The sequence below is a fragment of the Cygnus olor genome, chromosome 3 (assembly GCF_009769625.2).
Source record: "Cygnus olor isolate bCygOlo1 chromosome 3, bCygOlo1.pri.v2, whole genome shotgun sequence".
Classification (NCBI taxonomy): Eukaryota; Metazoa; Chordata; class Aves; order Anseriformes; family Anatidae; genus Cygnus; species Cygnus olor.
The window spans coordinates 77,296,805-77,311,728 of NC_049171.1; the positions used below are offsets into that span (position 1 = coordinate 77,296,805).

Below are 14,924 nucleotides of genomic sequence, written 5' to 3' on the forward strand. Positions count from 1 at the left end.
CACCAGCTTTGTTGCCCTTCGCTGGACTCGCTCGAGTACCTCGATGTCTTTGTAGCGAGGGGCCCAAAACTGAACACAGTACTCGAGGTGCGGCCTCACCAGAGCCGAGTACAGGGGGACAATCACTTTCCTAGACCTGCTGGCCACACTGTTTCTTATGCAAGCCAGGATGCTGTTGGCCTTCTTGGCCACCTGAGCACACTGCTGGCTCATCTTCAGCCGACTATCCACCAATACTCCCAGGTCCTTCTCTGCCAGGCAGCTTTCCAGCCACTCATCTCCCAGCCTGTAGCGCTGCTTGGGGTTGTTGTGCCCCAGGTGCAGGACCCGGCACTTGGCCTTGTTGAACCTCATACATTTGGCCTCAGCCCATCGGTCCAGCCTGTCCAGATCCTCCTGCAGAGCCTTCCTACCCTCAAGCAGGTCGACACACGCACTTAACTTGGTGTCGTCTGCAAACTGGTTAGCTTTCCATAGTGGTTTGTTTCTGATTTTGAATTCCCTCCTGATGACTTCACATGGGGCTCACCCCCATCTGGAGTACTGCTTTCAGCTCTAGGGACCCCGGCACAAGAAGGACATGGAAGTATTAGAACAAGTCTAATAAAAACGACTTTCTCTAATAAAATGATTTTATCTAACAATAGAACACCAGTCTTTTGTTCTTTGTTCCAAGGGAATAGGATAGTTAACGGTTCCTGACTTTCTAATTTGTTATGGGCCCTACTGCCAGAAGCTCAGATAATACTTAGTAGCGTACTAACTTAATAATATTTTGACATTCTGGCTGAGGGCATCCATTGTCTTGGAAGTATGTAAGAAATATAACTGCAAATACTGGGTGTAGTTCATACCAGTAACTACCATTTTTTCAGTTGTGCTGACTCAGTGTCTTATTGCACATAACATTTAGTATTCCTGTTTTGCCATGCATCTGTGCAGTTTATTTGGCAAAAATGAGGGCTAGGTAGCTCTAGGAGGGAGAGGGAGAGGAGTAATCTTTTAAACTAGCTAGCCACTGAAAGATTTGAAAAGTGGAACTTCCTTTCATTATTTTAGTATTCATGACAGATCTAGTCACACTGAGCTAATGCTGTCTCTAGTTTGTTTGATATAAATTGTACACCAGTAATTTCTGTGTGCAAAAATACTCGGATTAGGAACTTGTTAACATATGCTTTTTCTTTGCCTCGGAATTCTTTGTATTTACAGTCCACTATTGAATGATTTCTGGCAAAAAAAAAAAAACAAAAACATTTTGCTGTGGAGGCACTAGGGATCAGCAAATTCTGAATTCAAGATTCTTTTCCAGAATGGTATAGTGATTGAAGAGTGTCAGAAAACAGTTTTGTTTTAATTTGGAGAGCTTTTAATAGAAGGTATTTAAGAGAAGTCTTGTACTTCACTATGTTTGATAGGCTTCCAGATCTTAACAGTTTCAAGATAGAAGTATATTGGCTATTGCTGCTTCTTTGTGGGTCTATACACAAGCACAACTCTGGCTGATCTCTCTTCTGGCAAGTGATCAAAGTTACCAAGTTTTATTTAAATTAAAGTGAATGTTCTTGAAAGTTTGAGTTATTTCTGTAGGCAAAACAAGGATTTGGGATCAGCTAAACATTAATAATATACTCAGTGTTCTTACAAAAAAAAAAAAAGTAAAGAAACTCTCTAGAAGAGTGCTGCTTTTGAAGTTTTGGTAGTAGTGCTTGTTAAATAAGGAGAAAGTGGTAATATACAGAAATTACATCTGACCACCCACTAAAAGTCTTTTCTCAGTACTGCTGCTTCTAGGTAGCCTTATAGAACGATAGGTCTGGTTTGGATGTATTTTCCAAGATGCCACTTAATTAAAATCCAGTTCCTTATTCTGACATGCTTCTGCCTGTTGTACAGATTTATTTTTTTTTTATACAGATGGAAAATGATGGGACGTACAACAAGGGCAAATTATGCGCAGAAATGTATCCTTCATCCTTTCTCTTTCTATTCCTCCCTCCATTTCCTATGTGCAGATTATGTATGTGTTCTAATTCTGTTCAGGTTTTTAAAGACTGATTCTGCAATTACTCTGAGACCAGGCCTACTAAAGTGTGTGATGGTGGAGTGAGACTTTAGGGAGTTAAGCTGCCAAAATCACTTACTCAGAGTGAATAAAAGCTAGGTGTGAACACCTTCCTGTGATTGACAGTGGTTTTGCTTCCTCAGAGAGCGATAACACTTGCTTTATAAAATCTTGTTTTGTAGACTGGGAGAAGAGGAAGGACTTCTACAAATGCAATAATGGTATGTAATTTTTCCTCTCAGAGTGGTTATATAATACTAGTAGGTTTTTATCAGGTTTTTATTTATATTTTTCTTAGCATTCTATGGGGGAAAAAAACTTGTTTCCTTGTTCAACAGTTACTATTCCGAACTGTTAGGAGTCAAAACAAAATTACTTCAGTATGTAGGTGCTTAGGTGAGTAAAGAAAACTGTACCTGGAAATGTGAAAACTGTACATGGAGAACTATGTTAGAGCATATTTAGCACATATGTTGGCAAATACGTAAAATGGGGAATGTCAGTTTTCAAAGTAAATCAGTGTGCACACCGATAACTCTCTCTTAGCTCTGCAATTTCTACTAGTCTAAATAACTGTCTGAGAAAATTCTATCCTATTACAAATAGATAATTATCATATAGATAATGGATATACTGAAAATAGGGAAATACCCGTGAAATGCAGTTTATCTGAGAAAACTGAACCAATGATACATGAATTTTTGCTAGTTCACTTGAGAATCTACATCCAAAGTTGGGGATGGGCAATTTGCCATTTCAGAAAAACCTCTAATTCTTTTCTTTGATCTAAGAGCATCTGTGGATAAAATATTGTCAAATTTTAATGAACAATGTTTGCCTTAGCCTGGAATGTTGGGTTAAAAAACAGAACTTTAAAGAGAAACTTTTATTTTGTAGGGGACAGGTCATTAACATGCGGTACCTGGAGTACTTTGAAAAAATTCTTCATTTTATCAAAGATAGGATCCTTGTTTATCATGGGTAAACTTTTGATTATCTTTTTTCACTTCTCTTTGCCTGCTACTTCACTCCTCTGGTAATATTGATTTGAAATGTACATAATTAATTTTGGGAAGTCCAAGTGACATTTCCTTAATTGTATGTTCTAGTTTTCTTAGTGTCTATAGCTGTTATATTTCCTAATAGAAATACAAAATCCTATTATTTGCCACTTAACCTAATCAGAAAAGTATTGTCAATTATGGTATACCTCTAATTAAATACTGGTATTAAATTTCTACCCACAGTTTTTGCATGAGTGGGTCTTAATTCTTTCTATAAAATATGACTCCTTAAAGATGTCTTCCCCCCGGTAGAATGGAGTACAATTCCTGGTAAAATAGACTACAATTTCTCTGAATATTAAGATTTATTTATTAAATAGAGGGATAAATCCCACCTTTTGGAGTGAGGAAAAGGAAGAATAGAGGATACAGAAAGCACTTTTATATAAAACTGGTGTTTGGCAAGTAGTTTTATCAGAACAGGAAATCTTTACTACCTTTTATGTAGATGGGTTTGTAGACTTTGTGCTCAAGCAGAAGATGGTGGTAGAATCTTAAATAGAAGAATGTCGATAATCTTAAAAATGATGTTTATATCAGTTTCAAACTTTGATCACTCTCTTATGAGTAAAATGTCTTCCCAAGCTGTGGCTTTTTTGTGACAACAATGTTCTGACAAAGTTTAAAAAATTAAGAAACTCTTAAGTCCTCTAATTTTTCTTTGGCCTGGTAACTTCTCTTAAATATTATGTTCTATTATTCTTTGTGCTACGTGAATATCAAAAATAAAAGTACAGAAAAGCTTTATAGCAGTTGAAAACATTTAAGTTTTAGAACATTTCTGATAGATACTGGTTCATAAGCTTTGTAGTAACTGGAAAGTCTATCTTCCCATTGAGAGAAAGCTTTTTCAGGCTGAGCCAGTAGCCTTTGGGCTTGAACCAGAGCAATTTGTGCAGCGGTTTTAAAAAAAATACTTCTGTTCTTAAAATCTGTGTAGAGTCATAAATTTCAGAGAGGTAGTTCAATGGGTTTCTTAACTGTTCAGCTGTGCTTGCACCTGTAATATATATGTAACTTTTGAGGCTACACAAATGCACGCATTTTGGGAAGAGCATTTCTAACAGTGCCGATTTTCTTCTGTCTTCTCTCATCAACAGCCCCTGCCCCCACACACATGCAAGCACTGTTCAACACTTCAGAGTGGCCAACCACAAAAAAGATAAACTTGAAGTTTGAAGTTGAGGTTTGAAACTGAAAAAATAAGCTGAGATGATGTAGGGTGGAAAGTTCTTTTTGAAGAAAGTGCCTCTCTTATGCTAGAATAGGTGACCATGTGGTCAAGTATGAAGAAACTCATTTTCAGAAAAGAAATAATTACCTTTCAGTAACTCATTGTGCTAACCATTGGTATTGCTAATTAAGTTAAAGCGAGATGGATTTCTGGAAATGTAACACGTGCTCAACCATTGTGATTCCATATTTATTTATTTTTCCAGTGCTAATAATCCAAAAGGACTATTGGAGGTTCGAGAAGCTTTGGAAAAGGTACATAAAGTAGAAGATCTTCTTCCCATAATGAAGGTAAATCAAAGAAAACATTCAAAATATGCTGAAAATAATACAGCATATTACGGGATATATCCAGTTCCCCAGAACGTAACCACAGTGTATAAACTTAAAAACGACGAACTGGAAACACTAATTCAAGCTATTTCTGCCTTACCAGCCAGAAGGGTTTGTGGTCAGATCTTCTGTAATGGGCTCACAGCATATGTGTACAGTATGAAGGAAAAAAATTGAAGATATGTCTGAAAGATTAGGAACATCAAAGGAACAAGGTCATTTGATGAACCTAATGTAAAAAAGTTGCAACTAAAGTTGGCTATAGTCACTGATAGCCAACCTGAAACTGTGTTTTACATTTTTGTGCTCTGGAAAAAGGAGTGAGGGAAACCTGCAGTTTTACTACTTGCTGGTGAGGGTATCTGCAGAAAGGCTGTGGATCATGAGAGGTGCCAAATGAGTTATACTCTGATCTCAACTTAAGCAATGGGGCTTAAGCTGGATTTAAGTAACAAGTCGTTCCCTCTCCTGTAACTCCCTTCAAATTAATTTAGGATGACCCTTATGTAATTATTTGTGTTTCCCCAAACACTGTTACAAAGTATTTCTTTTAAAAAGATTGAGCAGAACTTCATTTAGAATAAAATAAAATTTGGGAAGGAATATGCATTCTAAATAGAGACCAACTCATAGCTTTCTGTTAGTATGTCTGCATCATGGTTTCATGGACAGATACCAAGCTGTCGCTAATCAGTCATTCTGACTGATTGACACAGAACAGTTCCTCAGAAGATGCTTTTACCTTGCTGCTACTGCTGATACACCAGTTTTGCATTTGCTCACTTGTGCGCTATAGGTATCTTCACAAAAGCCACATGGCTCAAGCACTGAATTTTTCTATGGGGCGTTTTTAATAGGTATTATAAATGAAAGGGTCTAAAAAAGTCATAGCTTTGGAAGTCCATCCTTTTTATACTCCTGTCTTGTTCTTGGGCTTTGAAGAAGAATCCATGTGAATACCAGCTGAACCTAAATAAACTTGTGATGAAGAGACTGTAGATGTTAGGGTGGATAGGTGATTACATGTTGCCTACTGCCACATGAATGTGCAAATACAGCCCTGTAGAGCACTTCTTACGGCTACTATAGAATCATAAGCCAGAAAAAAGAGAAAAGAAATCCTATTAGTGGAGTTAAAAATACAGGTTACTCCAAGACAATGATGAAAATGTATAAACATAGTGGACTATACATGACTTAGTTTGTTATAAATGTTTCTAAGAACTGGCAGCAAATATTTTTCCTGGTTTTCATAACCTGTACGTTTTGCTCTGGTTTGAATCAACTGTATCCTATTCTGAATTGCATCTAAGTGGAATGCTGTTTCTCATTAGAGGCTTTTAGATTTGTTTCTTATAAAATAAATGCAGATTCTCTTTAAACATAACATTCTGGATCATAAGTTCTATCTTAAAATAAATAATTGTCCTAGTAATTCATTCAACACTATTGCACAATTGTCATTAATAGTGCCTGTATAAAATAACTGCCTGCTAATATTGACGCAGTTTGGTTATTCAGATAGCTGAGGAATGTTGTATGTCAAAAGCTGGGCTTTTGGCTTTACTTAAATACAGTTTTGCCTGGTTTATACAATTCTTTGGCTACAGTGCTACATTTAGATAATGTAGCTTTGTAAAATTCTTAAACTCTGTGATATTTTTCCTTCTGATGAGGATAAACATTAATTGAAATTGGATCACAGTTAACAAAGTGTTGCTATGAGATTGTATTCTGGAATCCACAGTTAAACTAATGCAGCTACTTCTTAGTGTAAACATAAAAGGCAGACTTTCAGATTCCTGCTTTTGCATTTACATTGTTTCAGCAAATGGTTACTGTCAACATGCAACTTGGGGAGAAATCTGTACAGTTCAAATTGTTTTATACAGTTGCTTTTCACACATGATGTAGTTTTATATTCACTATATAGTTAAAGTTGAATGGCAAAATGCCTTATTCGGTACTTAAGATTTCCATCCAGTAGCAAATGAAGAATGAATGAAATAATGTAGTTGACAGTAACTCTTTGTACTGCTCACCCAGCTTGTCCACTTTCATTTCTTCTCCAGTTTTAAGTGTTTCAAAACAATAGAGGCAGGCTGTCTCTTTGCAATTACTCTAATATTACTTTTTTTTTTTTCTTTTGAAAGCAGTTTAACAGTAAAACAAGAGATGGGTTTACTGTGAACACAAAAGTCCCCAGCCTTAAGGATCAAGGAAAAGAATATGATGGATTCACGATTACCATAACAGGAGATAAGTATGTTTTGGGGGGCTCAAATACCTTAAGTAATGATGAAGTATTGAAGTATTTATCTTCTCAAATGCCATTTCTACTTGCATAAAGTGGCTTTTGTTTTTCACTGGTGACATTCTTGCCACCATGTTTTTTTATTTTATTTCAGCACTTCTGATTCCTGTTGTGTTCCCTGACAGAGAGGGAATACGGTTAGTAATTATGGAGTTCATTTGAGATGATTCTCTAACATAAGTGAAGAGACACCTTGTTATTCATTTTAGACTATAAAAAGCCTAAAGGAGGAAAAATGTCATTCTTTATCCATATTAAAATACATTTCTTGTTGTGAGACCTTGTCTTTTATTGAGGCTGAAAAGTCCTGAATGGAAAGGAAATTTCTTTGATCGAGGCATGGAAAAGACTCTCTTCTGTTTGGATTTTGGCATTTTCATTTTCTGTTTTTTTTTTTGAGATGTTTGCAGACCTATTTTTGCCAGTTTAGACTACGTTATTCTTCTATGAGGATATGCTCAGGTGGGACTTTGGGCTTATCTCATTGAGTGAGATAGCAAATTTCTCACTGTATGGATACTGACTCCTTGTCTTCTCAAAGAGCATTAATCTGAATCTATTTAGAACTAATCAGAAACCCCTTCCAACTACCAGCTGAAAGATTGACTAGACAGTTCGTGCTGTTGGTTTATTATGGGATTTAAAATTCTGTGCATTGGATTTTTTCCCAGAACTTGAGTGCTTCTAACACTGGGACATGGAAGTTGAACTTCTATTCTGAAGTGTTAACATATCTCCTAACTTCTAATTTTACATTCTAAATTGTATGCCTGTATACACTGAAATGAAACAAAACATGCCTTTACTATTTTAGAAAGATATTTTGGTATTAGTAAAATGGTATACCATTTACTTCTTACAAATGTTCTTCTATATTAATCTGTTTTAATCTATAGTTTATAATCATACTTTTGTACCAAAACAATTCCGTTTTGGTAGATTCAAGTTTGTAAAACTGTATTTTGCATTCTATACAGGAGTCTCAAAGCCAAGAATATGTTTTAAAATTGGATAGCATCTTGATGTATTCTTTCAGATAAACTTACAACATGGCAAAATGTTTCTAATTTCAATGTTTGTGTTTTTTTAAACTAAAATGGGGGCAATGCACATAATATCATGATTAAAGAAAAATATAGGAAAAAATCATGATGTAGTATTTAACTGTTACACATTTGTAACTTAGCCTGTATATGTACAAAAAAAAAAATTCTCTGTTCTTGTTTAATCTGTTTGATAGAGTTGGAAACATATTATTTTCAGTAGAAACTCAGACAACAGAAGAAAGAACACAGCTGTATCATGCAGAAATAGATGCTCTGTATAAGGATCTAACAGCTAAAGGAAAAATTTTAATTCTGTCTGCAGAGCTGGGGGTAAGGCTGTTTTAATGGAACTGATGAGTTCCTTGATAAAATTCTATTATGTTTTTATACCTTGCGTTTAACAGTCAATGTCTTAATACTTTTCGACAGAGATCTTAAGTAATAAAATAGACTGCTTGTTTAAACCCAGTTATGTCAAATATTATAAGAAATTGCCATAATTCTGTCTGCTACTTAAGTTTGCTCTGATTTGCTGCAGTAATTGGAGAGAGTCCAGACAAGGTCTTGATATCACAATGTGTTCTGCTATAGAAGTAGTGGATATTTTTTTCTCCTTTGTTTGCACAGGTCTATGATCACTGTTTCATGGTTCTGACAAGCACTACTTAAGATCATATGCAGATTTGGTTTATAGTGGCTGGATGTAAGATGAGAAGTAACGTGGAGTCATGAAAAAAAAACACCAAAATTGTGTTCATGTTGATTTCTGTTGTAATGAGAATTTGACCAGATTTAAGGCTGCACTTTCCACTTTTCATCCTTTGACACCATATAGGTGAACAGTTTCACCTAAACTTAAAATGTATAATAAAATAAAATGCTTATATATGTTTTTCACATTTGAAATGGTAATTCTAAAAGTAAGTGCTACAAGATTTTTCCAAATATGTGTTCATACGTATAGTAACATCTGGATATTAGACCATATTTAATTCTCTTTTTGTCTTTCCTTAGGAAGCAGATGCTGTGTGCAACTTGATCCTGTCATTAGTTTATTACTTCTATAATTTAATGCCACTTTCAAGAGGATCTAGGTTAGTGGTTGTTTTTTATCACATCTGTTATCTTGGATGCACACTGTAAAATGTCCATGTGTTACAGTATCCTAATATATTTTTAATATGAAAAAAACATTAGAAGTTGGACCGTCTGTCCTGTACAGTTTCTTATTTTATCTGCCATGATGATGAACACTGATTTTGTAGTGTTTTAAAAGATAGTTCATAACTGCTGATAGTAACTATTCATAGCTGCATCTATATTTAAAATGATGAGTAGTCTGTATTTATGGACTTCAGCTCAGGGATTGAAAAGTGTCTTTTTTTAAATTGTAACATTTGGGTTCTTAGTCTACATTGTCAGACCACTGTAATTTAATTCAAAGCTTTACTGAACCATATATTTTATATGAAATATACTTTGGTATAGCTTAGGATAATATTTACTTTGCATTTTATTAAAATGTTTTTTTCAGCTGTTAGGGTCACCAAATGAAACATTAGAATAAAGTGTCCCATATTTCATTGATCTCTTCAACTGAAATTCTAGTTTAATTCAAACCTGGCTACGTGTATGACTGTTATTAATCTCTTTTCCACAGAGCACTTACAAGCTTTAAGCTTATTAATAAACACAGTTCAGTAGTTCAGAATATAAATAAATAATCAAAAGACTTACATTTCTTTATTCAGCTTTTATCTTGCTGAATGAAAAAAATAACAAATTGTTTGAGTTTCACAATTAAAAAAAAAAAGTTTAATGTTGAACAGTTGAGGCAGGGGAATCCCTTTCTGTTCTACAGTGCCTCTAGCTCTGTTGCAGTAAAGTTTATAAACTTTTCTGGGCTACAGTTAAGCTTCTTGGAAACAGGAGTTTGCTTTGTATTCAGCTGTGTGGAGTTTTAAGAACTCAGAAGTCTGAAATTATAATTCTGACTACTGTAGAAACTGTTCTTCAGTAGCTAAACTTCATAGGATCCTTATTCCAATGGTTTTGGAAAAGAAGTGATTTCACTTTTTAAGTGTGTTGCACTTTATTTTATTTCTAAAATAACCAGCACTGTAACTTTTGCTAACCTTCTGTAAAACAGCAATATATACTATATAATATATATATATATATAAAATATATAATTTGTGTTTTTTGTAGTCTAAAAGAATGCTATTTTAAAGCTATTATTTAGTATGACACTATGGAAAGACTTCGACTGTTTTTCTCTTTTTTTTTTTTTTTTTTTTTTTTAAAGTGTGATAGCTTATTCAGTGATCATGGGAGCACTAATGGCAAGTGGAAAAGAAGTATCAGGAAAAATTCCTAAAGGAAAGGCAAGTATCAAAACGCACTGCTTCAGCCTTGGTGGAGGAAGTAGTGCATGTAAATTTGGGGAAGGAACTATAAGAATGAACAGAAGTTGCACGCTTATTTACTGGAGATGAGGTAGCCTGAGAGAGTTTTAAAGATTCCACTGCTGATCTGAGAGCAGGTGAGATGTAGAAATACTATATACAGTAACTCTGCTTAGTCAAATGGTAGCTGCTTGTGTCCCACAGTAAACCTTTGGAAGTGAAGCAGTTCTTGTGTGCTGAGCTGCATTTTCCAGCTTTCTTTGAAAAGGGTTCTGAGAATACTTGGGCAGAATTAGCAGCTCTTCTGGACACGCAGCAGAAATTCTTTCTTTACTCTCAGTGTATTCTTGAGTACTTAGGGCTTAGCAATCAAAAATGTATTTGCAGCTTCTCATAATATCTCCTCCTCCTCTGAAATCAATTTAAAATGTAGTCAGTTGAAAGGTTGGATTTCATTTAAATACTATAACACCTTGCTCCATTTCCCTTTCTTTATTCAACTAATGGTCTGTTAGCTGTATCACCTCCTCAACATGAAAGGAGTGAGAGCACCTCTGTTTCTTTAATGTATTGTCAAAAGAATCAGCAAAATTTCAGTGAGACTCAGTGTTGAAGAAAATACCCTGTGCGGATAACCGAGGAAACAGCAACTTTCCTTTCTATTCTAGAAAGTCCTGAAAACAATAAAGTCTGTCCTTTTAGTACAATGAATTTAGAAGGCTGATAACATTAAAAACAACAGCAAAAACATAAACATGGACATGAAAAGAATATATGCCGTACTCCTAGTTGCTTTTAAGAGCAGATAGCAAAAAAGCTTCAGTATCAGTGGGCTGCTAAGCTCTGCTAAGCTGATATCTTCAGTGTTTTGTAGGAGTTCAGAATAAGGTTGAATATTTACTTATGTGGAGTTTTCTTGTTTTGTTTTGTTATTTTATTTTAATGCGTCTTCGTAGGACTTAATAAGGTAGTGCATTTTGCTGCCTGATTTTATGCAATCAAGCAATGTTTCAGGATTACTCAAAAACAGGATTTCTGACTTACAGGAAACTTCAAGGCAATTCTTATGTTTGAGGCTTTTTTTTTAATTATTTTTTTTTCCTGAAATAGCACCTGAATTGAAACAAAACCATTTTTAGAAAGGCTTTAACTAGCTGGAAGAAATTGTTTTGAAACTGGGAGTTTTTGACAGATTTCTTAGAGGGGGATTTCTGGTCCCAAGCTTATTACAGCATGCAATATCAGACCGCTCTGAAGCCAAAGATGTCTAGTTGTCAAGAGTCCTGTTACTGCCTTGGAAGGTCTGTCAGTAGCCATGGACTGCATATTATTTATTGTGGACAGGAATGCAAACCCACAGTCATATTCAGTGCTTGGCATGCATGCTGCTTTTCCAAATTGTTTGGTGATGAGGGAGAAAATAGCCTGGGCGCAGATTAGTTAGCAAGCTTACTCCTGTCCCACCAAGAACAGAAGTAAGATTTGATTGGAACCCTTCCTTAAATTCAGCCAGAATTCACTAAACAGTTTTAATGAAGCAGTGTGTTTGAGCATTGCTTTGCTGAAAACTTGCTATAAGCTGTAGATAGGAAGTTTCCAGAGTTCTTCGCTGTATGTAATTAAACTCTAAAAACTTGTCATGGAAAGAAATAATACAGAATGCCTGGAAAATCCAGTGCAAGTCTACCATTCCTATGCTGTGATATTTTGCAGAATACAGTATGTGGAAATGTAAAATATCCTGGTTTTATTTGTTAGTTGGACATTATAATAATTCTGAAGATGGTCCATATTTTCTGTCACCAACTCAGTAGTGTACACATCTTGTTTAGAGGGAGAAACTGTATTATGTCACAAAAGGAAAGATACATTTTTAAAGTTGAAGTTATCTATTAAGAATATTCAAGGATTAACTTCCTGGAATTAGAGAACTTGAAACTTCTCTCATTTCTTAAGATCTTTTTAATTTTGTTGCATTTTCAGCTTGTTGATTTTGAAGCGATGACAGCACCAGGATCTGAGGCTTTTAGCAAAATAGCAAGGAGCTGGATGAACCTAAAAAGGTAAATCTTTTTTGTTCTGATGGTGGAGGAGGATGGGGGTGGGGTGGTAGAATATGAAAGACTTTAAGTCAAATTTAAGCCTATGCTGAAGAAGTGACTTAGACATGACGAATTTAGCAAATGATCCAGTCTATTTTTAACTTTCAAATCTTGTCTTAACAAATCCTAATTTATAAACACTTTTCTAGGCTAACAGAACATTTGTCTACACATCCAGTCATCATGTGTTACCACTGAGAAAATTCCTTGAGTTAATATTTTCTTCATTTTGTCCAATGGTATAATTTGCCTTTTTTTCTGTAGTTGTTATTAATGAATCTTGTGATTGAGTGGAAAAAGGGGGGGAGGATTCAACTTGGTGGTTCTTTCCGTTCTTGTGGATCTTTGACCTATAGACTGAAAGTGATGTATTTATCTGTTGGTGCTATTTTGACTTGGAGAATAAGTATTTTCAAAGTAAATGGAAGTTTTGAATATGCAGTATTACGTTAATATAACTGTATGACTTCTGTAATTTTATTTTTCTTAGAGTAGTTTTTGAGTACTGAACATGTTAATTCCTTGTCAGTGTTACAGAACTGTTGCATTTGATTTGTCCCTTAGTTGGATATTCGCCATACAAAATCTAAAAATGGGGCTAGAGACAAAAAAACAGTTTTAGTATCTTTCAGGTAAAGGTCAAGTCACTTAAAGGGTGCTGAGAGAACTGGCCAATGTCCTTACAAGGCCAGCTGTAATCTCTGAGAGGTGATGCGGGTCTGGGGATGTTCCTGGTGACTTCAGGAAAGGAAATCTTGCATCTGTCTTTAAAAGGCCCGAAGAACAACCCAGGGAAACTAGAGGCTGGTCAGCCACGCTTTGGTTCCTAGGAAAGTAATGGAGTCCTCTAAAGCACTTTGGTCCCTAGGAAAGTTACGGAGTCTCAGCTTTGTGGAAGGGGACCTGTAAGTCTTGATAAACTGCAAACCAAATGTGAGCCGGCAGCAGAGAAGGCCAGCAGCATCCTGGGCTACCCTAAATAGATTAGGAGAGATGATTTTGCTCCATTCAGCGCTTTAGACCATACCTGCATCCAGTTTTGGGGCTGCTGGTACAGTAAAGAAGGATAAACTGGAGCAAATTCAGCAGAGGACCACCAGGATGGTAAGGGGGCTGGAGCACATCCCTCAACAGGAGGGAATTGGGCTTGCTTAGCCTGGAGAAGAGAAGGCTTTGACCTAACAGGAACTTTCCAGTTCCTGACACTGCCTTTACCACACAAAAGTTATCTTTTCTAATTGGAGCAAAGTCAGCTTAAGCTATTTCAACCCTACCTATGTGTGTCTGACCCTCTCAGTTATACTGCTGAAATTATTTGTGGGAACCCATAGCAAACCAGATCAGGAAACTGATCTGTGCTAAATTTTGGTTTTGGCAAGGTTATTTTTAACTGAGACTGTTTCACAGCATGGGATTTGCTGGCTCAACTGAGAGATGGGTGAGGAATGAGCCAGAGTGGAGAAAATGCTAAAGCTGGCTTTGCTTTATACTTAGAAAAGTATTTGTGGAACCACAGCCCAAAGAACTGGAAGTAATTATATGATGATAATTAACCTGGGGAGTTAATTTGTCTGTGGTATAGAAATAATAGTGCATAAGGTAAGTAAGGTTTGAAGACTTAGAGCAATAAAACTCTACTTTAAGTTCTGCCATTCCAGAAGGCTCTTATTTAGTGGTTGTTTTCATTCTGTATAGTGAGGGCAGTTCGTGAAGTGAGGAGTCATGAGAAGCAAGAACTGGTGGTGATCAACAGGTTCTTGACTTCAAGTCCCAAATGTGTTGAAGTGCTTGAACAGAAGTATAAGCTAATATGTTAACTTCCAGGTAAATTATTCTTAACACAGCAAAAGATTAATATATTTTTTAATTTTTTTTCCTTTTTCAGTATTTCACCTTCTTACAAGAGTCTACCATCAGTATCAGAGACTTTTCCTACCCTGAGAACGATGATTGAAGTACTAAATACAGACTCGTCTTATTGTCTAAAAAAAACTATAGCTGTTGTGTAATTTATACAAATAAAAGACCAAGATAAGCTGCTGCTTAAATTATTTTGAAGCGGAAAATATGGTCAAACTGGGTTTATTATTATTATTATTATTATTATTTTTGATAAATAGACTACACAAACTTATTTGAGTAATGATCACTAGAAAAGGGAATCTTTGTGACCAGTAATATTAAAAAGGAAAAAAAAGGAGAACAGTTAACTTCTTGTATCCTGACATGCTCTAACAAGAAATACAGCTGTTTGGGGGGTGGGGGGGGGGCAAAATGAAGAGCAATAAGAAATTTCCATCTCACTTATGTTCTAAATGTTCTGGAAGTGAAGATTTACTTTAAAAAAAGTGCATTGAAAATA

The 14,924-nt window shown here is 35.6% G+C and overlaps 1 protein-coding gene across 2 annotated transcripts in view; it reads left to right on the forward strand.

The window, feature by feature from the left end:
- The window catches only part of TTC13 (tetratricopeptide repeat domain 13), a 39,228-nt gene extending 24,635 nt beyond the window's left edge, over nucleotides 1-14,593 (forward strand). Inside the window, exons 16-23 of one of the 2 annotated variants that reach the window (XM_040551134.1) lie at nucleotides 2,963-3,046; nucleotides 4,569-4,653; nucleotides 6,849-6,958; nucleotides 8,250-8,385; nucleotides 9,070-9,149; nucleotides 10,361-10,439; nucleotides 12,444-12,523; nucleotides 14,448-14,593. In XM_040551134.1, coding sequence (XP_040407068.1) covers nucleotides 2,963-3,046; nucleotides 4,569-4,653; nucleotides 6,849-6,958; nucleotides 8,250-8,385; nucleotides 9,070-9,149; nucleotides 10,361-10,439; nucleotides 12,444-12,523; nucleotides 14,448-14,571 — 778 coding nt within the window. In that variant the 3' untranslated portion in view covers nucleotides 14,572-14,593. The remainder of the gene's footprint in view (nucleotides 1-2,962; nucleotides 3,047-4,568; nucleotides 4,654-6,848; nucleotides 6,959-8,249; nucleotides 8,386-9,069; nucleotides 9,150-10,360; nucleotides 10,440-12,443; nucleotides 12,524-14,447) is intronic. The other variant, XM_040551135.1, reaches the window with a different exon arrangement.
- Nucleotides 14,594-14,924: the final 331 nt, after the last annotated feature.